Raw genomic sequence first — 27209 nt, forward strand, 5'->3', positions numbered from 1 at the left:
ACACGGTCCTCTCCTTCCTTGGTCCCGCTTGAAATCTTCAGCTTTAAGATGTGCAAGAGACACATGTTCAATGGGACCGGTACTTGGAATTTTGGATTTGTGCTTTCCTGGACTTGTGTGTGCAGTCCAGTCCTCTCTCATGGTGCCAGGCAGTGGCAGACACTATGGCCAACTCTGTGACCGTGAGGGGAATCAGTAGTACCCCATGCTGTTGAGCTACAATGGCCAATGACACTTTTTTTTTTTTTTTTTTTACACATTCTCTTTTAGTGGGCCCGTGGTGGGAAGAGGTGACCCAAAAGCAAGTTGAAGAGAATCTGTATTTGGTCAAGGGCACTGGCTTCCCTTTTCTTTTCACTCTTAGGCACGTTCTAGCATGATCCTTTGAAGAATGCCCTAATTTTTAGACCCATTCACCTTTGCTTCAGGACTTCCTCTCTGAGTCTTGCCCGGCATTGTGTCCTTCCTGCTCCATGACTCTATCAGACATTTGTGCAGCTCTGTGCTGACACCGTTGGAGCAGAGGCACAGTGAGGATGTGTATGTTGATGTTGAGAGAGGAAAAGCAAGCACTCATACAAATCAGATCGGTGTCCTGTGATAAATTTTGTCACTGAAGTTAGCATGGAACACGAATGACAGATCTGGTCAGTGAGGGACAGGGAAGAAAAGGCTTCAGGTGGGGGCTCATGCAGCAGCCAGGTCAGGTTTTGAACAGAGAAAAACAGCAGGAAACACAGGATGGTTAGAGCCTGTGGGTCTGGAGGAAAACGTTTGGATAAAGGTAATCTGCAGAAGCTCATGATGGGGACACAGCCCAGGGAAGGAGATACTCGGCATGCCTATCTGAAGAACAAGAGAAGATTGAGACTTGAGTGGTGGCAGTTGCATCCCTAGGTTGGATGGAGCTGCCTTGATGGAGGATGTGAAGGCATAGAAGAGAGTGGGCTGAGGAGCTGTGGTGGAGAAAGGAGTGAGGAGCAGGAGAGAGAGCAAGAGAGCCTGAGATGGGATTCAGAGGGAAGGACGGGAGGGAGTGCGGGCAGGGCAGGCATTCTGCTGGTCGCTGTGGGCCTTTCCCAGAGCAGCTATGGATAAGATGGACGGGGCAGGGGCAGACTACAAGAAGTTGCCACATGAAATCAAAACAAGAGAAAAAAAAAAAAAAGCAAAAAAACAGTCTTGGAGGAGGTGAGCAGGAGGGGTGACAGCATGGGTATTTTCCTTTGTATAGGTTATGTCCTTTTAAAGATTGAAGGGAGTGATTGAACCCCTGTGGGTGCCATGGTCTTGTCCAGCATCTTCTTTCAAAGAGTTCATTCCCCTCCAAAGACTTGTAGTTCTGTTTTCACAAACCTCCCTAAAATTTGCCCCCCCCCACGGTGTGTGTGTGTGTGTGTGTATGTGTGTGTGTGTGTGTGTGTGTCTGTGTGTGTGTGTGTGTGTGTGTGTGCCCATAGAGGCCAGAGAAGGTGTCTGTCTGGGTCCCTGGAGTTGGAGTTTCAGGTGGCTGTGAGCTGTCTGGTGTAGATGCTGGGAACTGAACTCGGGTCCTCTGCAAGAGCAGTACATGCTCTTAGCCTCTGAGCCCTCTCTCCAGTCCTCCCCCTTCAAAAATAACTTTTAGTTACTGTGTGGATGTGGGTCTATGTGTGTCATGGTCAGAGAACTTGGGGAGTTAATCTCTCATCTTTGCTGTGGGATCAGGGGTCAAATGCAGGCCATCAGGTTTACATGACAAATGCTTCTTCCTACTGAGCCGTCATCCCTTTGGCCTCCAGCATTCATTTCTCCTGAGTACTTTCTTTGATATTAGTGGGTTCATTTATTTATTTAGAGACAAGACCTGTCTATGTAGATCAGGCTGGCCTCAAACTTGGAAATCCTCCTGCCTCAGCCTCCCAAGTGCTAGGATTATGGTTTATGTCCCACCAGGCCTGTCAAATATTACAGTCTTATTCCTAAAGCCAGGTCTTCATCCAGAAGAGAGAAGAGACTCTGTTGTTCACACTCACACACAAGAAGGCAGCTGCTAGACCCTTTGTTGGGGCTCACAGGAGGCAGCTGTGGGCACTGTAGAGAGAGACTCAGAGGGCTGCAGGGGAGGTAACTGAGGGGTCAGCCGCTGTATTCCTGGGTTGTGCGACAGTCAGTCCACCCACTGTCCTCTGTAACTATTGGGAACCTGAAACCTGAAAGACATCACTCTCTGAAGGCATAAATCACAGCCATTGTCATTCTAGCTTCTTTCTTCCAGTGTGTTCACAGAGACCTGGCAGCCAGGAATGTGTTGGTCACCCACGGGAAGGTGGTGAAGATCTGTGACTTTGGACTGGCCCGAGACATCCTGAGTGATTCCAGCTACGTCGTCAGGGGCAATGTGAGCCGTTTGCTTTTTGTCGTGCGTACAGGAAACATCTGCACTTGCTGCAATAAGTTTTTGATTTATGGCAACACAGAGGGGGAAAAAAAACTCCCAGGGCTTTACTTATAGGCTGGAAAGGTTTTTCTGTACTTAATAAGAACTGAGCAACAGAGCCACTGTCTCTTCCTGCGGTACCTACTCAGAATAGATCCATTAGGGCTTGGCTTGTGGTCTTCATGTGAAAAGAAAAAAACCAAAAATGTCCTTACTTGGAACTGTTTCAGTTTCCTTAGTTATAAAGTGGCTGTACAACTGGCTTCTTTTTTTTTTCCAGAACAGGAACACACAGATATTAACTATAAAGTCTAAAGGCACTGTAGTCAACTATTAATATTTGTTATCCTGTTACTATTATGTTAATTCAGGAAGGTCTAAATCATGACTGAATTTGCTTGTTAAAAAGAAAGGGACAGCCAGGTGGTGGTAGTGCATACCTTTAGTCCCAGCACTTGGGAGGCAGAGGCAACAGATCTCTGTGAGTACGAGACCAGCCTAGTCTACAAGAGCAAGTTCCAGGACAGCCTCCAAGGCTACACAGAGAAACCCTGTCTCAAAAAACCAAAAAAAAAAAAAAAAAGAAAAAGAAAAAAGAAAAAAAGAAAAAAAAAAAAGAAAGAAAGGAAGAAAGAAAGAAAGGGACAGGTGGTGGCCACACCTTTAATCCCAGCACTCAGGAGGTAGAGGCAGGTGGATCTCTGACTTCAAGTTCCAGTACAGCCAAGGCTACACAGAGACACCATGTCTTGAAAAACAAAAAACAAAAGAAAAAGAAACAGGAAAAAGAAAGGAAGGAAGGATGAAGGAAGGAAGGAAGGAAGGGTGAAGGCAGGAAGAAAGGATGAAGGAAGGAAGGAAGGAGGACGGAAGGAAGAAAGGAAGGGTATTAGGGAGATGGCTCAGTGGTTAAAAGCACATACTGCTTTTCCACTGGACCCAAGTTTGATTGCCAGCATCCATGTCAGGAAACTCACAGTCATCGGTAACTCCACCTCCAGGGAATCCAATGCTTCTGGCCTCCTCCAATAACTACACTCACGTGGACATACCCACACATGGTTTAAAATAAATTTAAAGTATGATGAAGTGAAATAAATGTTTAAGAAGGGAAGACAGAAAGATAGATAGTAGATAGAAAGATGACAGGTAGTGTATAGGTACAGATGATAGATGAAAGATAGATTATAGATACTCGGTAGATAGTTGACAGATAGGAGATGATAGGTAGGTAGGTAGGTAGATAGATAGATAGATAGATAGATAGATAGATAGATAGATGAGATGGCTCAGCAGGCAAGTCTGAGGATCCAAGTTCTATCCCCCAGACCCACATGGTGGAAAAGCCAGAATCCTGTAAGTTGACCTCTAACCTTCACCTGCGTGCTGTCACATGCCACTTTCCCTAATTCCCACACACATGCACATGAATAAATTCACACATAATTTAAAACATATTTTTCAAGACAATTTCTCTATGTGGTCCTGGCTGTCCTAGAACTTGCTGTGTAGACCAGGCTGGCTTTGAACTCAGAGATAACCTGTTTCTGCCCCCTGAATGCTGGGAATAAAGGCACCACTGTTATCTGGCATAATTTTTACAAATAATTTATTTAAATTTATTTTTTATGAGCATTGGTGTGAAGTTGTCAGATCCCCTAGAATTGTATTTACAGACAGATGTGAGCTACCATGTGGGTGCTGGGGATTGAACCTGGATCCTCTGGAAGAGCAGTCAGTGCTCTTAATGCTAAGCCACCTCTCTAGCCCCATCCCATAAAATTTTTAAAGAAAAAAAAAGAAGGGGGTGGGTTGGAGAGATGGCTGAACAGTTAAGAGCGCTTGCTGCTCTTCCCAAGGTTCCGAGTTCAATTCCCAGCAATCACATGGTGGCTCACAACCATCTAGAGTGGAGTTTGATGCCCTCTTCTAACATAAAGTCGTACATGCAGGTAGAGTACTCACACATAAAATAAATCTTTTATTAAAAAAAATGAATGAAAAGAACAGTAAGGGAATGAGGTGTCACTTGGGCATAGCACTCTTGCCTGGCTTGTGTGAGGCTTTGGTTCAAGCCTCAGAATGAGAAAGGAATTACACCTGGATTTAAGTACCCTGTTCTTCTTGTTTGTTCACGTGGTGCTGGGGGATTCTCTTAGTATTATCATCCCTACTTGTGAAATAACAGCAGCCAAAGCTGGTCCAGTTCCTCCTCCATGCTCAACACTCTTGGGTGTTTCACAAACTCCCTTGGTTTTGAAAGTACCCACTCTGTGAAGAGGAAATTAAGGCAGAGAGAAGCAGCTTGCCTGTGGTTGCTCAGTGCATGTGTGGCTATGAGCACGTAGAGTCTTGAGTCTATGTCACTCACTGTGGTGGCAAACATACCTCCCATAGGATCCTGGAAATCAATGAAACCAATGCCAAAGCCCTTTCTAAGGGCAAATGCCCCACAATGTGAAAACTCAAGTTAAATCTCATCTCCGACGGTTAAAATCAGCTCCTGGTGGTTATAGCTGCAGTTATAATATGGTGACTGCTCCGTGTGGCCATGTGGTTTCCACCCCACCAACGGGTTCTCATGCGGGAAGGTGAATTCCATCCAGAACCTTCTATTAATGAGTCAGGTCACCCGGCTGGCCCACTTGATTCATTCCATGACTCCATTTGCATAGGACTTAAAAGAGGGTTTCTTTCTGGGAGTCTGCTTTTGCCTGGCTGGTTACACATGCACCCTGAAGCTTCCTGAGACAAACTCAGAGCAAAACCCTGTGCCCCAGGAACTAGTCACTGTGTCTCAATTCAAATGAAAGGCTGCACAGGCTATGGCAACCCCCCTTTTCACGCTGCTTGAAGCCTCAGAGGGCAGCCTCATGTTCTTCCAGATGTGACGACCTAAGTCCCTGGCCACATCCTCAAGGATGACACTTCTACTCAGTTCCTGAGAAACACTCTAGTAAAGAATTCTGCTCATTGGCTTGAACTTGCTTATCTCTGAGCAAATGATGAGCTAGCTCTTCCTTCATGGGAAGTTGTTACTGTTCTACTTGTCAATTCAGAAGCCTGTGTAAAAGGTGACTTTCAAAGAAGTGTACTTTGCTAGGAGTGGTGGCATATCAACTATTTACATTACAGTTCATAGCAGTAGCAAAAATGCAGTTACAAAGTAGGTTTGTGCTTGGGAATCACCACAACATAGGAACTATATTAAAGAGTTGCAGCATCAGGAAGGTTGAAAAACCACTAGAACTTCATTTCCAGGGTAGCTGACACCCCCTTCTGGCCTCCTCTGGCACTGCATGCGTATGGTGCACTTAAATCTATGCAGACAAAACACCCATGCACATAAAGCTAAAAGCAAAATCTTAAAAATCCATGAGTCTGCACGGGGGAACTTCTCCGTCCTCTCTCGTAATTGACACAGGCGCGGCTACCCGTGAAGTGGATGGCACCCGAGAGCTTATTTGAAGGCATCTACACAATCAAGAGTGATGTCTGGTCCTACGGAATCCTTCTCTGGGAGATATTCTCACTGGGTATGTGTGCACGTGGCAGGTGTCCCTGGGCTCTGGCTTTGTGTCTCCTGCTCCTTCTGCACCCCTCCTCCACCCTTCTGTCATCCACGGCAGAAGGTAGGTGAAACACCACCCAGCCGCTCCCGTGGCTCCTGGCCTCGCTTCCGTTGCCACTGTTTGTTAGTTGTTGACACGCTGAGGACTGCCTTAGCTATAACTGATTCCAAGGCCTTGGGACTTCTGGGTCCACTGAGGAATTCTCTTTGCCTGCTTATCAATGGGATGTATAAATGCCAACAACAAAACATGGAAAAGCAATGTTTGTGTGGCCCCATTGAGCTTATGGTTTTTTCCAGGTGTGAACCCTTACCCTGGCATTCCCGTTGATGCTAACTTCTATAAACTGATTCAGAGTGGATTTAAAATGGACCAGCCATTCTATGCAACGGAAGAGATGTAAGTACCATCAGACTGGGGTTTGATAGCAGACATTGACTGTGTGCTGTAAAACTTCCAAATGCATGACAGGAAAATTGATTGCTTTTTTTATTTGTGCTCAGTTTTTCTGAGATGGTTTCTTTGTGTAACTGTCCTGGAACTCACTCTGTAGACTAGGCTGGCTTTAAACTTAGAGATTTGCCTACCTCTGTTTCCCAAGTGCTGGGATTAAAGTCATGCTCCACCACACCCAATTAAAAATCACTTTTGTATTACATTGCTTAGATTTCCTCTTATTTTTTAAAATTTATTTATTTATGCATCTGGAGTTTTGTCTGCATGTACATTGAATCCCGTGAGACTATAGTTACAGATGGTTGTGAGATGCCATGTGGTTGCTGGGACTTGAACTCAGGACCTCTGGAAGAATAGTCAGTGTTCTTAACCTCTGAGCCATCTCTCCAGCCCTTGATCAATAAAACCAGAGAAATCTTGGTGCAGTGGCACATGCCTTTAATCCCATGTAGGCAAACTTTTCTTTTTGCACTACCAGCTGACAAAAAGTGACATAGAGACTAATTATCTTAGTATTGCTCCTAACTAGATCCTGTAACTTAAATTAACCCATATTTTTTTAGTTAACTGTCTCTTATGTGGCTCAGTTGCCTTTATTCTGTACTCCTCATCCTGCTTCTTCTTACAGATACTTTGTAATGCAATCCTGCTGGGCTTTTGACTCAAGAAAGCGGCCATCTTTCCCCAATCTGACTTCATTCTTAGGATGTCAGCTGGCAGAGGCAGAGGAAGCGGTATGTAGAGATGTGGGCTTGATGAGAACCAGCCCCAAGATGTGTGAGTGACAACATGGGTACCGTGTCCTCAGATCCAGTTGTGGCAGATCGCCTTCCTTACCTCAGTTTTCATTTTGTCTAGATTACCCTTCCACAGTTGTGTGCAGCAAGATCTACTTTTTTTGGAGTTTCCAGACAGGGTTTCTCTGTGTTGTTTTGGAGCCTGTCATGGAACTGGCTCTGTAGACCAGGCTGGCTTTGAAGTCACAGAGATCCTCCTGCCTCTGCCTCCTGAGTGCTGGGATTAAAGGCATGTACCACCACCACCTACTTCTTATTGTGGTTTTGGGGGGACCACTGTGATTTCATCCAACTGATTAATAAGTTAAAAGCTCTTAAGGAGCTGGGCAGTGGTGGTGCACATCTTTAATCCTAGCACTCGGGAGGCAGAGGCAGGTGGATCTCTGTGAGTTAGAGGCCAGCTGAGGCTACACAGAGAAACCCTTCCTTGGGGGCAGGGGGGGGGGAGATATTAAGGGTCCAGTGCAAAGGACTAGACAAGTAAATGAAACTTAACTCCTCCAGAAGCCACTGGCCTTTTCTCACTCAACATGAAGCTTGGGTATGGAATCCTCCCAGCTGGGTGGGTGGGAAGGGATCTGGTATGATGCTGTGAGGACCCACTCCAGCTCAGCTGCCTATTCCTCATTGATGATGAAGAGTCTCTTCTTTGGCCTCAGTATTCCCATCTGTAAAATGAGTCACAAAGCCAACTGATCCTATAGCAACAAGATCTTACCTCACTTACTCCTCCTAGCAGCACCGGAGAGAGAGCTGGTCCAGCTATGAGCCAGGGATGGAGCCTTGAGCTCTCAAGGCCCAGGTTCAGATCCTACCTCTACCACTTACATCTCATGTAGTGTTTACTGCTTTACCCTTCAATGTGAATATCTTGTGGGGTCGTGATTATAATTCTATAAAGGGCAACTCATCTGCCCTTTTCCTACTTTTCATTAAAATGAGTGGCTGTTATTTAAGAAAAACAAAACCCATGGAAGGTGCTAGGGAGATGGTTCAATGGTTAAGAACACTTGTTGCTCTTGCAAAGGGCCAGGGTTCGCTTCCCAGTTCCTTCATGATGACTTGCAATCACCTATAGCTCCAGTTCCAGGGGATCCAACACCCTCTCCTGGCCTTTGCAGTCATTGTCCTCATGTGGGGCATGCACCAACAAGCTGGCACATGCTCATATGCACAAATAAAAGTAAATCAAGTTTTTTTTTAAAAGCTGAGGAAACTACCCAAATTCATAATTTTTTATTTATGTGTATTAGTGTGTATGAGGACCCTCAGAAAACAGAAGATAATGTTAAATCCCCTAGACCTGGAGTTACAGGCAATTATGAGCTACTGTGTGGGTACAGGGAACCAAAGGCAGGTCCTCTCCAAGAACAGCCTTAACCACTGAGCCATCTCTCCAGCCCCTAAATTCACGGTTTTAAATGGTGTGTATGAAAGTACGGCTTATTTGGGTACTTTGCCTTTTAAGCACACAGATGAGTCTTGCTCAAACCATCACCCTCGCTGCCTCTCCCCTTTTCCAGATGTATCAGAACATGGGGGACAACGTCCCAGAACATTCTTCTATCTACCAAAACAAGCGGCCTGTCAGCAGAGAGGCAGGCTCGGAGCCACCATCGCCACAGGCCCAGGTGAAGATTCATAGAGAAAGAAGTTAGTGAGGAGGCCTTCGTCCCTGCCGCTCCAGACAGGCTGTAGATCGCAGAGCCAAGATTAGCCTCGCCTCAGAGGAAGCGGCCTACCGGCTGCTGCTTCGCTGGACTCTCTAGATGCTGTCTGCCATTACTCTCGTTTCCAAAGTGACTTCTCTAAAATCAAACCACCCCTCGCACAGGCAGGAAGAGCCAATAATGAGATTTATTGGCAAGCCTGCCTACATCAGGAGGCCTTCCCAGGCTGGCTTGAGAAGGAAAACATGTATCTGAAATATAGTATATTCTTGTAAATACATGAGACAAAACAAAACAAAAACCCATTTTTGCTAAGGAGAAGCTAAATATGATTTTTTAAAATCTATGTTTTAAAATAATATGTAACTTTTTCATCTGTTTAGTGATATATTTTATGGATGGAAATAAACTTTCTACTATAGAAATGTTGGTCTTCTATCTTTTCCTCAAACTATTTATGGAAGGCTCGAACTGGAGCTCATGGCCTCGTGTATGCGTTTTTCGTGTTTTCCCTTTGAGCAGGTGCATTCTGGGAGTGTCTTCCTTGTTGTTGTCCGACTTTAAGACAGGACCTAGTTATATAGCTCAGGCTGGCCTCGAACTTGAGATCCTCTCCTCTGCCTCAAGTCCTGGGGTTAACAGCATGCAGCCTCATGTCTGGCAGAAGGTCGACCCTTTCCTCAGAATATTAAAAGTATCCTGGGTCTACCAGGCTGAGGACAACTGATGCCATATCTATTCTTCCTTTGTAACTCCCTTTCCTACGCATTTACTATTGATCTCTTTTGAAACTGAGCAACTCCCAACCCATAAACTTGGCTTGATTTGTCCCCTTGCGTTGCTGGATGCTACTAGGTTCTGTCTTTTAGATCTTTGTTTTGTCCTAAGACAGGATCTCGGGTGTTCCATGCTGGCCTCGGATTTACTATGTAGCCAAGGATGACCTGTCTCTACCTCCCGAGTGCTGGGATTCCAGGCTGTGCCTCCATGCCTGGCTCATCTGACTTCCTCTCTAAGCCTCTTTCCTGTGTTCTCAACCTTCCTAACACTGTGACCCTTTAATGCAGTTCCTCATGTAGTGGTGACCCCAACCATAAAATTATTTTTGTTGCTACTTTGTATCTGTAATTTTGCTACTGTTATGAGTAGTTATGGACATACCTGATATACAGGATATCTGATATGTGACCCCTGTGGGAGTCATGACCCACAGGTTAAGAACCACTGATCTAATGTGTCTCTCAGCGGCTGCAGCATCCATCTCCCCATGCACTTTCTTACTTGATGGTACTCTGGTACCCATGCTTCCGGTTGGTCCAGCTTGCATCCCTCCACCTCTGCTTCACTTCTCAGCACTAGCTGCAAAATGTTTTCTTTCCAGCCAAAACATCTGTGGCCTGGGATGTGTCTGGGGTCTTCTGGCCCCCTCTTCTGCCCCAGCCTCTGTCTCCATGCCCACTGGGGATAGCCGTCTCCATAGCAACCCGTGAGGGCTTCTTATCTGTATCACGGGGTTGTCTCTACACAGACAGCTTCTTTATCTGGTGCTGTAATTTAGCTTCTGTGATAAAGTCCTCTCTTTTACGTTTAAGCAGTTTGAAGATTTAAGCAAATTCATACACTCCGTTCCAATTTGTGTAGTCAGGAAGTAGTAGGTATAGACTTTGGTAGACATTACTTTTTAGCCCACTGATGTAAAAGCTTAAGATATGCTTGATGATAAACATTCAACTAGTGTTGTTTTTGCTTAGACTAATAAGTGTCACACTTTAGCCATGTAACAAATGTTGGGACATCTCTCTAGCTGAAGTCCTGTTTAGGTGTCAAGTGTATTTCTCCTACCTTCTAAATGTATTCCTAACACACACACACACACACACACACACACACACACACACACACACACGTGGGGGAGGGAGTGGGAAGATGGGGGGTGGGAGACTTGGTACCAGTTACCTTACTGTGGCTGTGATAAAACATCAACTGATGGAAGACAGGATTTCTTTGGGCTAAGAGTCCATCACAGGAGAGAGCATGGCAGGCAGTAGGCATGGCCGCTGCAGCAGGAACCCAAGAGAGCATACCCTCAACCACAAGCACAAAGCTGAGAGTGAACAGAAAGTGGGCTGAGGCCATGAACTCTCAAAACCCCACCTGCAGCCAGGTATGCTGGCACACGCCTTTAATCCCAGCACTTGGGGGGCAGAGGCACGCAGATCTCTATGAATTTGAGTCTAGCCTGGTCTACATAGTGAGTTCCTAGCCAGCCCAGAATATGTATTGAGACCCTGTCTCAAACAAACAAGAAACCCACACCCCCCCCAAAAAAAAAGTCCACCCTGGAAATATGCTTCCTCCAGCAAAGCCATGTCTCCTACATCCACCCCAAAGAACACCGTCAACCAGAGATCAAGTGTTTAAACACACGAGCCTAAGGGGGACATTCTTATTCCAGCCACCACACACTTTTCTGCTTTTACATAAATGGAATCAGACACACTATGTTGTCAAATGTGCTTTTTGTCCTTAATAATATGAGGAAAACTCTTCAAATCTGCATTGTGGTGATATCTTTCTTGCACAAATAAAGTCTGTCTGGGGTTCAGAGAATGGAGCTTGCCACTAGCTGACCATAGAGGTCTGGAGGTCTGTACAGACAGACAGGAAGTGACGTAGCGGGCAGTAACAGTATATAAGCAGGGAGAAACAGGAAATCGCTCTCTTCTCTGCTGAGATGCTTAGGAGGTAAGGTGTGCTGTGGCTTGCCCCTTCTCTCTGACCTCTCAGCATTTCCCTCTATGTCTGACTCTGGCCCTTTATTACCTAGATGAAATAGAACTCCATTTTGCAATGCATATTTGTGAGACCCTTGTTATGATCTAGAAGTCTGTAATTGCTTACATTCAACCTTCACAGCCAACTCTGAAGAAAGCTCTGATTTGCTTAGTTTTCCTCTGAGGAAACCGAAACAGTAGGATTTACAGCCTCCAAGCCTTGTTATTTCCTGAGTTTTTATGTGGACACCAACAATGATAATACTTATTTATCTGTTCTGGTTGGGGAAAAGCACAGAACATAATATCTACCATCTTAGCCCTTTTTAAAAACAGAACTTGGGCTGGCAAGTTGACTCAGTGGTTATGAGCACTTGTTGCTCTAGCAGAAGGCCTGTGTACAGTTCCCCCCACCCACATGGTGGCTCAGAGTCATCCATAACTCTAGTTCCAAGGGATCCAACACCCTCTTCTGTAGTTAGACTTTCCTTTGGGACTGTCGGCTCACAAATAACAGCACAGAGACTTGTTAACTATGGAAGGTTAGCCATTAGCTTAGGCTTGTCCCACTAGCTCTTATAACCCTGCCGAGTGGCTCGGTTACCTCTACTCTGTACCATATGTCCAGCCTCTTCAGCGTCTCCTTGGCAACTCACTGTATAATCTAAACTCCTAGATTCCTCCTCCTCTTCCTTTCTCCTCCTGGAGGTCCCACCTATCCTCTCCTGTCTAGCTATAGGCAGCTTAATTCTTTATTAAGCCAACCAGAAGAGGCCTTAGCAAAGACACAGCTTCATAGTGTACAAAAAGATTATCCCACAGCAGTCTTCTGACCTCTGCAGACACCAAATGCACACATGGTGCAGAGGCATACACACGGGTGAAACACTAAGACACTTAAAATAACAGAAATAAAACAAAACGATACAAATAAACCTAAAAAAGATTCTTCACTTAAAAAATTAAAAGCCTGAGTGCAGCCAGGCAGTGGTGGTGCACGCCTTTAATCCCAGCACCCAGGAGGCAGGCAGATCTCTAAGTTAGAGGTCAGCCTGGTCTACAGAGTGAGTTCCAGGACAGCCAGGGCTATGCAGAGAGACGCATAAACAAACAAACAAACAAACAAACAAACAAAAACACCTGAGCTCATTAACAGTAAGATTATCTGCATTGTTGAGTCCTCAAACCCACCAGCCCTTGAAGCCTCCAACCTGTTTTCTGATGCGAGAAATCTGATCCTCCTGGGACCTGAGACAGACTCCTTCAGAGTTTGTCATCGTGTGTCTGGCTGGCTTCTCTCAGCACAGGGTCCTCAGGACCCATCCATATCACAGCATGTGTCAGGGTTCTCTTCTCCTTTATGGTTGCATAACCTGCTACATGCACACAGTAAGTTTTATTTGGCCATTGACCTATGAACTGACCCTGGATTGCTTCAGCCTCCTGTTTACTGTTAGTTAATATTACTGCTGAGAACAAGAGTGTGGAAACTTCTCTCCCTCCCTCTCATTTAAAAATTATTTTGAGATAAGGTTCTAGTTGTTGTTATTATTATTATTATTACTTGTTTTTCCAGACAGGGTTTCTTTTCTTCCTTTCTTCCTTTCTTTCTTTTTTGTTGTTGTTTTTCAAGATATGGTTTCTCTAACAGATCTAGCTATCCTGGTACTCACACTGTAGACCACGCTGGCCTAGAACTCATAGAGATCCTCCTGCCTCTGCCTCCTGAGTTAAGGGCGTGTGCCACCACTGCCTGGATCAAGACAGGGTTTCGCTGTGTAATAGATCTGGCTGTTCTGGAAGTTGAGGCTGGCCTCAAACTCATAGAGATCCTCCTGCCTCTGCCTTCTGAGTGTTGGGATTAAAGGCGTGAGCTACCACCTCCTGACTTAGGCAAGGTTTTATTATGTACCCCAAACTAGCCTTGAATTCAGGGTCCCCCTGCTTCAGCCTCCTGAGAGCCTGCCTGTACTGCTCCTACACACTGGCCTTCACCCCTGCCTCTGGTGCTTACACCTGAGGGTGGGCCCCAGACCTGCTCTTAGCCTCTAGGCACAGCTGAGGCTTTTGCTGGCTTTGCCTTCTCTTTCTCTTAGTCTACCAGTGCTCTTTATCTGTTTATATTTCCCCGTTGCCTTGATGGAGTTGGAGGAGAGAGCAGAACTGTGGGCACTTAGTAGAGCCTTTTGGACTGCTTGTCATAGGATGTGTGCTTATAACGAGGCAGATCGCTGATGTGGTAACTCTCTAGCAATCGTCTTTCTTCTCTCAAAGTGATTCTGCCTGGGATGTGTGCACACTCTGTCTGTGACTTCTCTGTGGATGGAGTCAAGCACACTGTTTATGCCTGGAGTCGTTTCCTGGTGTACAATGTAAAAATCGCCAAAGGACTTCATTTCCATGAAAATGAACAGTGTCTTGTCTGTGAGTGTTGTAAAAGTGGTATTATAGTCTATGTACACTGCCAAATGTTTCTTCTAAAAAGCACAATGTTGGGGCTGGAGAGACAGTTAACCGTCCATAGCTCCTGTAGAGGACCTGAGTTTGGTTCTCAGCACCTGTGACTGGGAACTCACAACCACCTGTAACCCCAGTCCTGAGGGGTCCAGCACCCTCTACTGGCCTCCGTAGGCACTACATACACATGGTGTAGCCACACTCAGGCACATACATCTAGACATAAAATAAACACACAAACCCATTTTCTAAAGCACAATATAGGCTTGTTCTTTAAAGACGTGTTCATGTTATGCAATGAGCATCCCTGATCCAAAACACAAACCCAGAATCTGAACTCACCGAACACCAGCATCACCCACAGAAAACTCCATGCCAGGTCTCCTATGAATGGAGGTTAAATGAAAGAGAGTTAAAAGTATTGCATCAAGCTACCATCAGGCTATGTGCATAAGACACATGTGAAACATAAATGGATTCATAAGTTATATGCACAAAAAATATTCCAATCACAACAAACTTAGACTTCAGTCTGGCCGCACTGTTCTAGATAAGGTTGCCCCACATGACTTACCTGATGTTCCTCATTTGGCTGACGTCCTGTGTAAACACAGTCCTTGGTCACCATGACCGCTCATTCTCAAACTAATGACATTTAAATATGCTTCTGGGCCATGTGGGGGAGAGGCTTGAGATGTTTTCACAGAATGGGAAATTGGGATCAATAAACATGCTCCTGGTCACTTTAGTTTGGGTCAAGCTGTGTCCCTGATGTGACTCCTCTTCTTTTGTTACTTCTTTCCTTCCTTCCTTCCTTCCTTTACTTCTTTTTGTCCTCTCTCTCTTTCTGTTTAAAGAAAGGTTTATTGAATACACTACAAGAGGTACCCAGCTGGGCAGTAACTAGAGTATTGCTTACTGTAACTCCCCCTTTAAAAGGTTTTTAGAACTTTGTATCTACCCCTCTCTCTTCTCCACTAGCCCCTCCCACCCCCTCTAATTCCTCCTATGTCCTGCCCCCCCACTGCCTATCAAATTCATGGCTGACATCTTCTATAATTATTGTTACACACACACACATGCACACACACACACTCCTGAGTCCATTTAGCTTTGCTCATATGCACATGTGTTTAGGCCTTGATTGCCTTTACATTGGTCAAAATACAGAGAATAAGTGACCGTAGTGTGCCCAGCCCCAACTGGTACGTTGATAATGCAATCCCAAAGCCAGGGGACACCTGGAATGTGGTTGTACAAAGACTTTAAGAGGCAGAGAGGACCGGACACCTGCTTCTAGACAGGACAGCGAAGCCACACCCATCTAACAATATGGTTGCCTAGACCTGCATGGTGACACCCCTCTCCTTAACAAGGTCTGTAGGCTAAGGCATCCCCTTCCAGCAATACATGATTGTGCCAGCAGGTGGCGCCCGAGTACCATCGTTTCTAAATGGAGTCCCAAACCTCAGGCCCGACTTTTTACTGGTCCTTGCTATTTGAAAGGCAAACATTGAGTGAAAGGAAAGGCCTTGGAGATAATTTACCCCGGGTGCGATCTTTTCTGGACTCATGGTAACAAGTGCTTTTCGTGCTGGCCCCTAGCCCAATACTAACCGAGTCCCCCCTATACCTCCATCCTATACCCCTCTTCCCTTCCCACCCCCTCCTGTCTGGGACCCCACCCCCGCTGTGTCTTGTGGTCCTTCCTAATCGGTTCTGTACTCTTTCCGTGAAAGAGTCTCCTCCTATTAGTCTTAGCTGAACTCTTCTGCCATACTCTCTTTTGTTTATTTCGCTGCTACTAAAACACACACCAAAACAACCTGAGGGGGAGGGGGACAGGGTGCGCTTTGCTATTGAAAGAACACAAGATGGAAACTCAAGAGGGAACCTGGAGGCAGATTTGGCACCCTCTTCCTTGGGCACCTGCATTCATGTGTGTACACACATATAATACATACACCTAATTTAAAAAACAAAAATAAGGCTTTCATCCCACCAGCACTCTGGAGGCAGAGGCAGGCAGATCTGTGCGAGTTCAAGACCAGCCTGATCTACAGAGTGAGTTCCAGGACAGCCAGGACTACACAGAGAAACCCTGTCTCAAAAAAAAAAAAAAAAAAAAAAAGAGTAAGTAAATAAATAAAAATAAATCTTTTTTAAAAAAGAAAGAAAATAGCACACAAGGAAGGAGGCAGAACTCCTTCTGAGACACCTTACCTACTCTGTTTCATACGCACTAATTGTCGTGTTGAACGTTTGGAGTACCAAGAAAGTTTAAAGCTTGGTTCTTAGCTCTAGAGCAGTGTTTCTCAACATGTGGACCAGGACCCCCTTTGGAGTCAAATGACCCTTTCACAGGGGTCAGGGGTCACATATCAAATACCCTGTATATCAGATAGTTACAGTGCGAATCATAACAGTAGCAAAGTTACAATTACGAAGTAGCAACAATATTAATTCTATGGCTGGGGGTCACCATAATACAAGGAACTGTATTAAAGGGTCGTGGCATTAGGAAGGTTGAGAACCCCACTCTACAGCAACCACAACAACAGATGAAAAACCAGCTTCCAAGTAGGTGGGCCTGTGACCTTTTGGAATTACCAGGGAAAACTTCCCCAGGAGCAGCCCTGTTTCTATCCCCATTATGCATGTGGCGGCTCACAATCACTTGTCACTCTAGTTTCAGGTGTTTCCACACGCCCTTCGAGCCTCTGTGGGCACCAGATATGTACATGGTACACAGATGTTTGTGCAGGAAAAACACTCATGCACATAAAATAAAATAAGATGCTAAGGACTCAGATTCTGTCTAGTGAAATGTGGCCACTGCGGGATCTGATTACGGCAATACCTTGGTTGGAAACATTCTTCATACAGAAGTCTCTGGTCTCTTAGTTATGACCTGAAGCCTGGGCGAGACAAAACTCAGTGGTAGAATGCTTGTCTAGCGTGTTCGCATTCTGTCCCTGGCATACAGGTCACCCCTGCCACCAACAAAATCCTGAAGCCCATGTTTGTGCATTGCAGGGACATTGTGCAGGCTCCTCCCAGAGGTTCAGCTGGTGTTGCACAAGGCCAGCTTGTGTGTTAAGCAAATCCAACCCTAAGGTGAAAAGTCGGTGTCATTGGGTCTATGAGAACAGCCATGGACATGGAGAGGGTCAACTCCATGGGCTTCGGGGAATTTGTGGATGTGTTTGGGAACATCATTGAAAAATGCCCTCTGGTCGCAGCTGCTGTGTGGTCCCAGCGTCCATTTTCTGACTCGGAAGACTTAGAAAATCACTTTTTTGCTTTTATCGATGCTCTGCCAAGATCAGGTAAGACCATGAGCACAGAGCGATTTCCAATCTTTTCTATAAAAATAGTTGAGATTATTTTTAGCCCTGTTGTTTATACATAGAGTTATGTAGCTGGGGTTGGGGGGTTAAGCACTCTTGAAGGTGTTGGTACTAAGTAGACCTAAGGGTGTGTCTGGTAAGACAGCATGGCAAATAAACATTGGAGCCTGGAGGCCACCAACAGGAATGGGACAAAGACCTCTGTGAGTTAGAGGCCAAAGGGCAGGCTGAGGCTGGCCCCGGTCAGCCATGCAGTATCTGCTTTGGCCATGCTCTGGATGTAAGAGAGAAGGCTGAGCTTACTTCAGGGACCCCCAAAGGGAAAGCAAAGCACTGGCATGATTACAAGAAAGGGCATTCTCTCAGACCCCAGACTTTTTGGGAAAATAGGAGTAGTTGAGGTGGATCAGGGTGGTTCTAGGGAGAGAGAGCCCTGAAGCATGTTGCGCCGTGGGGTGGGAACATGAGGTACAAGGTCAGCCTGAACGGCGGCGGCGCAGAGGCCAAAGGCACACAGCCCCGTGCTCACAGGCTGCTCCCATCCCATGATGAGCCTGATATACCCTTGGGGACTTCAGGAAGGAGGGTGACCCTGTGGTCTCACGAAGGGGCAGGCACACTGCCGCCTTCAGGACAGTTGTGATGTTCAGTGGCTTCCCATCCTCACCTGGATGTCCTCATAGGAGAACTTACTGAGGAAGAATGGGGTTAATGCCACAAAACCAAACTGGGGGCTGGAGAGATGGCTCTGCAGTCTAGAGCACTGGCTGCTCTTCCAGAGGATCCCGGATCAATTCCCAGCACCCACATAGCTGCTCACAGCTGTCTATAACTCCAAAAATCTGACGTCCTCTTCTGGCCACCATGGACACCAACAACACGTGGTGCACAGACACAATGCAGGCAAGACATCAAGCATATCAAATTTAAAATGTAAGTGTGTGTATCTCAAACTGAAGTCCAACGTAGTGGCCCAGTCCGTATCCCCAGGACTCATTGAGCTGCATTCAATCCCTTGTGCATTGCCTCTATCAGAGGAAAACAAAAAACTGGAAACTCAATGTGTTTTAAGGCCCCAATCTTAAAATAATGAATCCAACATGAAATTTTAATCAGTTAATTTATGACTTTGTGTGACAGAGTATATGTTTGTGCACTTCATGAATGCATGTGTCTGTGGAGCCAGAAGTGGGTGTCAGATCCCCTGGAACTGGAGTCCTGGGCAGTTGTGAGCCACCTGATGTGGGTGCTGGGAACTGAACCCAGGTCCTCTGTAAGAGCAGTCAGTGCTCTTAACCACTGAGCCATCCCTCCACCCCAATCTAAAGGTTTCTGAAGAGAATGGCCAAACTACAAGTCAATCCCACAGCTTCTAGAGGATATTCTACATAATCTAAAACAAAATAAAAAAGGTGTGTTCAAGCGCTCACGTGTGTGTGTGTGTGTGTGTGTGTGTGTGTGTGTGTGTGGTATGTGTGTGTGCATATGTGCATTGGGCAGAGTGCATACATAGAGGAGAACATCAGTGTCTTCCCTTCTCACCTGATTTATTCCTTTGAGATAGGGTCTCTCACTGAACCCAAAGCCTGTTTTAGCCAGACTGTCCTGCAAGCTACGGGAGAATGTGCCTGTACCTGCCCCCAATCCTGGAACACAGGCATGGACAGCCAAGCCAGGCTTTTGACATAGATGCCAGGGACTCATGCTCCATGCTAACTTTTGGACAATAAGGAACAAACTGGGTGATAGTTTGCAGTTTAAGGGTAGAAAAGACCTCAAGAAGGCACCCTACTTTACTTCTCTGTTGCTGAGATATAGTGTCATGACTAAAAGCAATGCGGGGCTAGAAAGGGTTTATATGGATTACACTTCCACATGAACTCCATACCGAAGGAAGTCAGGGCAGGAGCTCAGGGCAGAAACCTGGAGGCAGGAACTGAAGTAGAAACCACAGAGGAATGCTGCTCACTAGCTTGCTTTCTTTGGCTTGCTCAACTTCCTTATCCAGCCCAAACCTGCCTGCCCAGGGATGGCCCCGCCCACAGTGGGCTGGGCCCTCTCACATCAATTAACAATTAAGAAAATGCCCCATAAACCAGTCAGTGGTGGCGCACACCTTTAATCCCAGCACTGGGGAGGCAGCCACAGATGTAACAGAGAAATCCTGCCTCAAAAAACCAAAGTAGGAAAAAAGAAAGAAAGAGAGAGAGAGAGAGAGGAGAATACCCCACAGACACACCCACAGGCCAATCTAATGGAAGTAATTCAGCTGAGGTTTCCTCTTCACAGATGATGAGTTAGTTTGTGTCAAAGTAACAAGAATGAAAGGTGGGGGTGGATGAGACTCGGTGCTCTTCCTGCAGAAGGATTTGCTTGGATCTTTTAGAAGTTATTTATTTGTTTTTATTTTATGTGCACTAGTGTTTGACCTCCATGTGTGTCTGTGAGGGTGTCAGATCTTGGAGTTGTGACCTGCCATGTGGGGCCTGGGAATTGAACCCGGGCCCTTTGAAAGAGCAGGCACTGCTCTTAATTGATGAGCCATCTCTCCATCCCCATGGATTATCTTTAAAAAAAAAAAATGGAGGGAGGGAGGAAGGAAAGAAGGAAGAAAAAGAAAAGGGGAGCAAAGGGAAAGTTGATCTCTCCTTTAGGTGACGCTGTGATGTGTAGTGGCCACTAGATGGCAGTACAGGATTAATATTGAGCCTAAGTCTTGCTTGCTAACATGTGTCTAGCCAATCAACGCAATCAATTCTAACTGACCTAAGCAGAGGCAAAGTGACAGTTATGGTAATGAAAGAAAGCAAGGTTGAAACGTAAGGGGAAAGCCCCTGGACTGACTCAGTTCTGTCCAAAGTGAGAGTGGGCCAGGGAAACAAACCACACCTAAGGGTGTGGGTTCCATCTCCAGTGCCAATCCCCACCACTCTCATTTCTCTTTATTTCTTGCTCTCTGTCTCTGCCAGTTTCTCCCCGTCTTTGTCTCTCTGTCTCTGTGTATCTCACTGTCTTTGCCTAGACAGCCCCCCGTGTGTGTGTGTGTGTGTGTGTGTGTGTGTGTGTGTGATTGCTCCTGTCTTTGCCATACCAATAGCATTGTGTGGACTTCTTAGAAAAGCTGTGTGCAGGCTACATAGGGCACAGGGAGATGGGTGAAGATGTTACTGCAATGGTTAAAAGTGAGAGCACAGGTTGTTTTTACTGTGTTAGGGTAGCAGGGATGGCAAGAAGCTGATGGTGAAGAGGTAAGACCTAAGGTCAACAAGATTTGGGTGGGTGGGTTTGCCGGAGGGAGATCAATATCAAGAAATGCTAAAGATAACAACTCCTCAGTGCTTGGTCTGAGTGGCTGGGTAGGTAGCCATGCTGTAATTCTCCTGGATACAGAAGACATAAAGTGGAAAATGGGAGCTTGTTAGTTCTGGTCCTAGCAAGCACAAAAATGAAGATGCTGGTTGTGCCCCTGGATCACAGAAAAGGAACAAACTAGATTCTGGTATCATGATAGAATTGACTGCACTGAAAACTGCATGTCTGCCTGGGGTGTGACTCAGGGGCGGAGTGTGCGCTTATCATGCAGGAGGCTCTGAGTGCAATCCCTGGCGCCAAAATATACAGATTTAAAGATAAACTGATTGTTGGAGCAGGAAATGCAGTTTGGTTGGATGGCAGAGTGCTTGATTAGGAAGCGGGAAACCCTGGGTTTGATTCCCAGCACACAGAATAATCCAGGCACAATGGCTGTACTCCAGCACTCAGGTGGAGGCAAGAAGGTTATCCTCAGCCATGTGTGGGGTTGGAAGCCAGCTTGGACTACGGGAAACCCTCTCTCTGAAGACAAATTTAACAAAACAAAAGTAAACCCCTGGACAAGAACACTTAACTACGGAAATGAAGAGGGGAAAGATGTGAACCCCATTCCTTTCACTGCAGACAACTGGGCTGAGCCAGACAAGGGCAGGCAAGCGAGGAGAGCCAGGTGGAGGGATGGGGTTCAGGCTAGACTGCTGGCATTAATTGACTCTGACAAGAGCAGCTTGGAGACGAAATAGAGTGAACTGGATGGAGAAGTGAGGAATTAGACAACAAGGATGGGAGAAAAGCAGAGAAACAAGGAGAACGTGGAGGGAACTGGAGTTCGGTGGAGGCTTTGACTCTGCCTTTGGGATGGTGGCCCTCAGTGCCTCCCCATTGGCTGGGAGATGGGGGGGGAGAAATGCATACATGGGGCGTGGAAGTGAGGTCTGAGAAGGAAAACCACAAGTGAACTCAAAGCACAGGAACCAGGAGCTGGAGCAGTAGCGGGTGGTTAAGGGCACTGACTACTCCTGCAAGGGATCCCGGGTCAGTGGTCAACACCCACTGGGTGGCCCCTAACCCACTGGTAAATCCACGTCCATGGATCAGATGCTCTTGCCTGCAAAGGCACCCACAAGTATGTGACACACACATGCATCCGAAATTAAAAACAAAGAAGCCACAAGTAGAAACTCAGTGTGGGTAGTCATACATGTAATTCCAGAACTTGGGAGGAAGATAGGAGTTCAAGGCCAGCCTTGGCTAAGGGAGATCCTGTCACCAAAAATAACACTTTGGCTAGAGAAGTGGTGGCTCAGAGGTTAAGAGTGAACACTGCCCTTGCAGAGGACCTGAGTTCTGTCCGTTCCCAGCATCCAAACCAGGGAATCAATCACCTGGAACTCCAGCTTCAGGGGGGTTGGATGCCTTGTCCATGGGCACCAAGGCACACATGGGTGGGCGTGCTTATGTGTACACACTTGTGTGCAAACACACAAAAATTTTCAAATAGGTGCTTTTTAAAAGATCTTTTAAAATAACTGGGTTTTGTTGTTGTTTGTTTGTTTGTTTGTTTAAAAAAAAGACTGGCAAAGCAGTTGGCCTTTACTAGACAACACAAGATCATCCATTGTTCCAAGAGCGGGGGACATATGACTGGTGAAGGCGGGCCATAATGGGATCCTGGGCCGTTGCCTCTTGGGGGAGGGTACTGTTGTTAGCCCTCCTCTTCACCTGTGGACTCAGAAAGACTTCATGAATACATCTGTGTCCTGTGTTCCCAGTAAGTAATACCTACCTGCACCTAGTGTCAAGTCATGACACTCAGCGACATAGCTGGGAAAGTCAGAGTTTCCATGAGACTGTTAGGAAAGAGATGAGAGGCTGGGCGATGGCTGCCAGCGCCTTTAATCCTAGCACTTGGGAGGCAGAGACAGGTGGAGCTCTGTGAGTTTGAGGCCACCCTGCTCTTCTGAGTGAGTTCCAAGACAACCAAATCTGTTACACAGAGAAACCCTGCCTGGAAAAACAAAAGGAAAAAGAAAGGAACAAGAAACAAATGAGGGCCGGGAGACTATACCAAGCATTGGGCCACCCACATGGGGAGACTCAGGGATGCAGGCTGACTTCCGCTCTCTAGCCACGTACTGGGGTTATTGGGGTTGGGGGGACCTTGAAGGAGACCCACTGATGATGTGAAATAGGGAAGGTCCTTGCTGTGTGACTGTAGGCAGATGAGTGCTGGCCTCCGCAGCACCCAAGGGATCAGTGGTTTGGAGCAATGAAGTGGGGGGGGGGAGGTGTCTATGTCTTGGCAAGCCAGTTTTCTTTCTTCTGCGTAGGCAACCATTCCAGACTTCAGTTTTTTCTTGTTATGTGCCGCTGAAAGGTGTGTGTGTGTGTGTGTGTGTGTGTGTGTGTGTGTGTGTGTGAATTTCGGTTCACTAATTTTCTTCTGCCCTTTGCTCTGCCCTATTCTGGGCCTCTTTTCTCGCCCCCATCTTGTCCTTCTCTGCAAGAGTGGAAAACACATCCCACTCCTAGGCAAACATTAACCCAGGCGATGCTTTCAAGAGGGAAGATAAACCCTAGGAGGAGTGAGAAGTGAGGTGTAAGGGCAAGAACATTGTATGGGGGGGTGGCGCTGCTAGGCAGCCTGCTCCTGCTTCACGCATGCGCTGCGTGCTGGCAGGTTCTTAAGGGACAGTGAGGGGGGAAAAGTTTTACAAAAAAAAAAAAAATAATAATAATAAAGACTTTCCACTCCCGAGAATCCCACCCATAACTGCTTTGATGGCAGCTTGGACTAACCAGGGAACACATGCAGTAAAACAATTAGATTCTTCTGGAGTTGTTTCAATCCTGAACAAGAGAAGATCAATTGAGGGTGCAAATGTGTCGGCTCCCCGGCAGCTCCCCTGGAGTAGCAAGGCTGCCTGCCCATCCTGGGATTGGGGGACTGTGGGGCGAATCTGACCTGAGTGCTGTGGAATTGCCAGCCGCTGGCCCTCCTGGTGGGGAAAATTTAACACCCACATTTTCGCACCACCCGGAAAGTGCGACTGTAGAGGAAGAGCGAACTGACTACTCCTGATTGTAGTGGCCTAGAATTAGGGTACCCAGAAGATGGGGAGAGTGGGATTGGTGACCCCTTAACCTTGCGGGGATAGGCATGTCATTGAGGGGTCTGTGAGCTTAGGGCGAAGGATACAGGTGCACAACTGAGTGGCCTTGGGCAGATGAACTAGCATTTACTTTCTGAGCCTCCACTGAATATTCTTTGTAAAAAATGGGCTTAATGTCTACTTTTATTTGTGTGGGTGTGATTGTATGCCGCTTTTGTGCGCCACGGTACCCAAGGAGGCCGCAAGAAAATTGTCGGATGCCCTGGAGCTGGAGTTCCGTATGCAAGGCTCTCAGGACACTGGCCACGGGTTTGCTTTGTTGAAAGACTTACTTTCCATCCTGTTAGGGGCTGGGTGGGAGACTACGTTTGCGGAAGAGGAGACTGCACCATATTTAAAGGGTAATTTTTTTCCTTCTTTGTGAATATTAAGATACAACGTACTAAAGGATGTTTTAATTATTTCCCAGTTTCAACAAAGCCTACCTATTCCCACTGCCATACAGGGACAGACACCAGCGGTCGCATCTCATGGCTCCATTTTCCTGGATTTCCCATTAACACGAACTGCTGCTTGTGCATTAGGTACCAGGGTGTGGGGAAATAAGTTATTTTTAGTTTTCCATAGTCGATGAATTAGTAAATCGGTGTGGCAGCTCTTCTTTTACAGAGGGCTGCCCTCCTGGCCACATTTGAGATCTTGTCTAACCTAGGAATTCCAATTCATTCCTTACAGGGCTAAACCTGCCAGGATGCCCGGGAGTTCCCTTGAATTAGAGCCCCCCAGTGTCACATCTAGGCTTTCCCACGGTGTGAGGCCTGGAAGAACATGCGCTTTCGCCCGAGCGGGCTCTGTCAGGAATCTGAATTCTGTCGGAGAAGGAATAGCAACACAATCCCAAAGAGAGGGTGATCATAGTTAAAGAAACAACCCCAACAACAACAATAAAAAGGCAAACCGCTTTCATCAAAAGCGGAAGAATTTGGGTGAAATGGGTTTCCGTTTCGGTTAATCCGCCAAGCTCTTTGGCTGTTTCATCCCAGAGACCCAGAACTCACACTTAGTCACAAAATCTAGGCATTTATTTGTCAAGTCCCATGGATAGTATCCTCTGGACCCACCCCACTCCTGCCTCTTCTCTGAGGCAGAACGAAACCCATTCCAGGACTTTTGACGGAAGTCTTCAAGCCCTCGCATCCGGCCCCCTTTCAACATCAAAGCCCCCCTGAGAGCAAAGGACTTTGAAAAGATAGGAGTAGCTGGGACTTCTTATCGCTCCCCAGCTCTTGGCCCCGCAGAGCAGGTCGTAAATTCCCAGCCTCTCCGACTGCCTTCTCTCTCCTCCTTTCCAGGATCCCCTAGGTCTGAAAGGCCAAACCTGTCACTCGCTCCCCGCCCCCGGGTCCTGGCGTGGTGACAGAGCCCCCCCCCCTGCATCCCGTCATTGAAGAGGGAAGAGGAACACCACTACCCACTACCGGGGGGCCCTGCTTGGCTTTCTGATCTGCTGGGGGGGGGGGTGAGGTTAACCCTCTGCCGGTGCGTGTCTGTGCTTTCCCACAGGCCAGGAGGGCATCCTACGTTGTCATCCCGACCTAGCGGGCCGCGATCTGCATCAGGGCACGCTCACCGCCGAGTCGCAGCGCGAGCAGAGCCAAGCGGGCCTCACCAGCCTGGACGCGGACGATCAGCTGCGGCTGCAGAAACTCAACGCGCTGTACCGAGAGCGCTTCGGTTTCCCGTTCGTGCTGGCTGCGCGCCTGAGCGACCGAGACACGGTGCTCCGGGAGCTAGCCCGCCGGCTACACTGCCAGCCCGAGTTGGAACTGCATACCGCCCTGGGCGAGGTGAAGAAGATCGGCCACTTGCGCCTGGCAGATTTGTTAGGCGCCGATCCTGCCAGGGTGGAGCCGCCCGGGGGCTGGAGATCCGAATGCCAGAAGGATGCACCACTGGGGGGACTTGGCGCTGTACACCCTTCGCTGGAGGCTGGCTCGGGCTTGGGAGAACAATCCACTCACCCACACAAAGGAAGTGGAGAATTGAAGCATTCACACGACTAATTCAGCCTTTGTCCACCCATCCACACAGCACGCGTCGCCAAAATATGTCAGATTCTAGAGTGTTTAGCGCTTTGCCCCCGATTTATCCAGATCGCTGCTTCAATTCTCCACTCGCCTTGCGGTCTGCCTACACTACAGCCTTGGCGGGTTGAAAGCTCCCTCCCCGCTCCCCAATCTCTCCTGCTAAGCGGGAGCTGGAAATGCAAAAGGCACTCACTGAAAAGGTAGTCTTGCATTCCATAGTGGTCTTTCTTCTCCCACTTCATTTACAAGTGAGCAGAAGCGACTGCCTCACTCTAAAACACCCATGAGATTTGAAGTTGGGGGGGGGGGGAATTAAAACACTGGTTTGGTCCCAGGTGACCAACTAGCAGCAGTGGGAGTTGAGTCGTCCCACTCAACTTCCAGCCTGGGGAGGATGCCCTAAGGAGGCCAGTGTGTGTGTGTGTGTGTGTGTGTGTGTGTGTGTGTGTGTGTGTGTGTCCAAGTTGGAAAGTTTTGATAATTAGGAGCCAGTGACACCCTTGTCCCTCCAGAAGATCAGCCTTTGGTGGTGGACTGGACTGCCCTGCAAGCCGTTCAATATTAAAATAGCAATGCTCATTGGACAGTCGTGGGGGTCGTGTAGCCCAGGATGAAGACGGTATCCCACCGTGCTGGTAATATGGACACAGGGATGATGCCCATAGAGATCTTCCCATAAAACAAGTCAGAGGCTTGGGAACCTGTAGCTCTACAGTCAGCCTGCAGTGACCTCAGGAGAAGCAACACCACCAGCAGGAGGGACCATCACAACACCCCCTCCCCCAAAGAGAGGGGGTGGAGTTAATGTGTCCCAGGAATACTACTCAGGCTTCTCTTGGCAAAGAAAAAGCAAAGCCACACTTGGCTCCCCTCAAGGAACACAGAGTTGATTTCCATTAGTGAACAACCAAATAAGACAAAATGCATATCCCCGCTCCATGAAGAGTTGTGCCACAGAACTTTGAGCTCTGGGAGTGATGGTCCACAGAAATAATCCCCTCCCAGAGCACTCAGAATCAAAATAAAGGCTCCTGTTACCTTTTCTGGCACCTCATCTATGTCCCTGAGCAGTGTGGGCATAAGAAACTGGGGATAGGAGAGTGGATGGATGCCTTGGAACCCGGAGCCTATGGTGAGCCATCTGGGGTACAGGAGCACCAGATGCCCACACAGGCCAGCACTCGATGCCTATCTCACTCTCT

General features: G+C 47.1%; 2 protein-coding genes across 4 annotated transcripts in view; both read left to right on the forward strand.

The window, feature by feature from the left end:
• Window positions 1-9339, forward strand: part of Flt3 (fms related receptor tyrosine kinase 3) — a 78106-nt gene extending 68767 nt beyond the window's left edge. For all 3 annotated transcript variants that reach the window (XM_051205224.1, XM_051205223.1, XM_051205225.1), the window contains 5 exons: window positions 2258-2380; window positions 5844-5955; window positions 6291-6390; window positions 7076-7181; window positions 8768-9339. In XM_051205224.1, coding sequence (XP_051061181.1) covers window positions 2258-2380; window positions 5844-5955; window positions 6291-6390; window positions 7076-7181; window positions 8768-8902 — 576 coding nt within the window. In that variant the 3' untranslated portion in view covers window positions 8903-9339. The remainder of the gene's footprint in view (window positions 1-2257; window positions 2381-5843; window positions 5956-6290; window positions 6391-7075; window positions 7182-8767) is intronic.
• Window positions 9340-17263: 7924 nt separating this feature from the next.
• On the forward strand, window positions 17264-26311 carry Urad (ureidoimidazoline (2-oxo-4-hydroxy-4-carboxy-5-) decarboxylase). Its single transcript, XM_051205218.1, is given in 3 exon segments — window positions 17264-17474; window positions 25484-25923; window positions 25925-26311. Coding segments are annotated over 3 exon segments (669 nt in total). The 5' UTR covers window positions 17264-17287; the 3' UTR covers window positions 25967-26311.
• The last annotated feature ends 898 nt before the right edge of the window (window positions 26312-27209 follow it).

This window comes from Phodopus roborovskii, unplaced genomic scaffold, assembly GCF_943737965.1.
Source record: "Phodopus roborovskii unplaced genomic scaffold, PHOROB, whole genome shotgun sequence".
In the NCBI taxonomy this organism is placed as follows: Eukaryota; Metazoa; Chordata; class Mammalia; order Rodentia; family Cricetidae; genus Phodopus; species Phodopus roborovskii.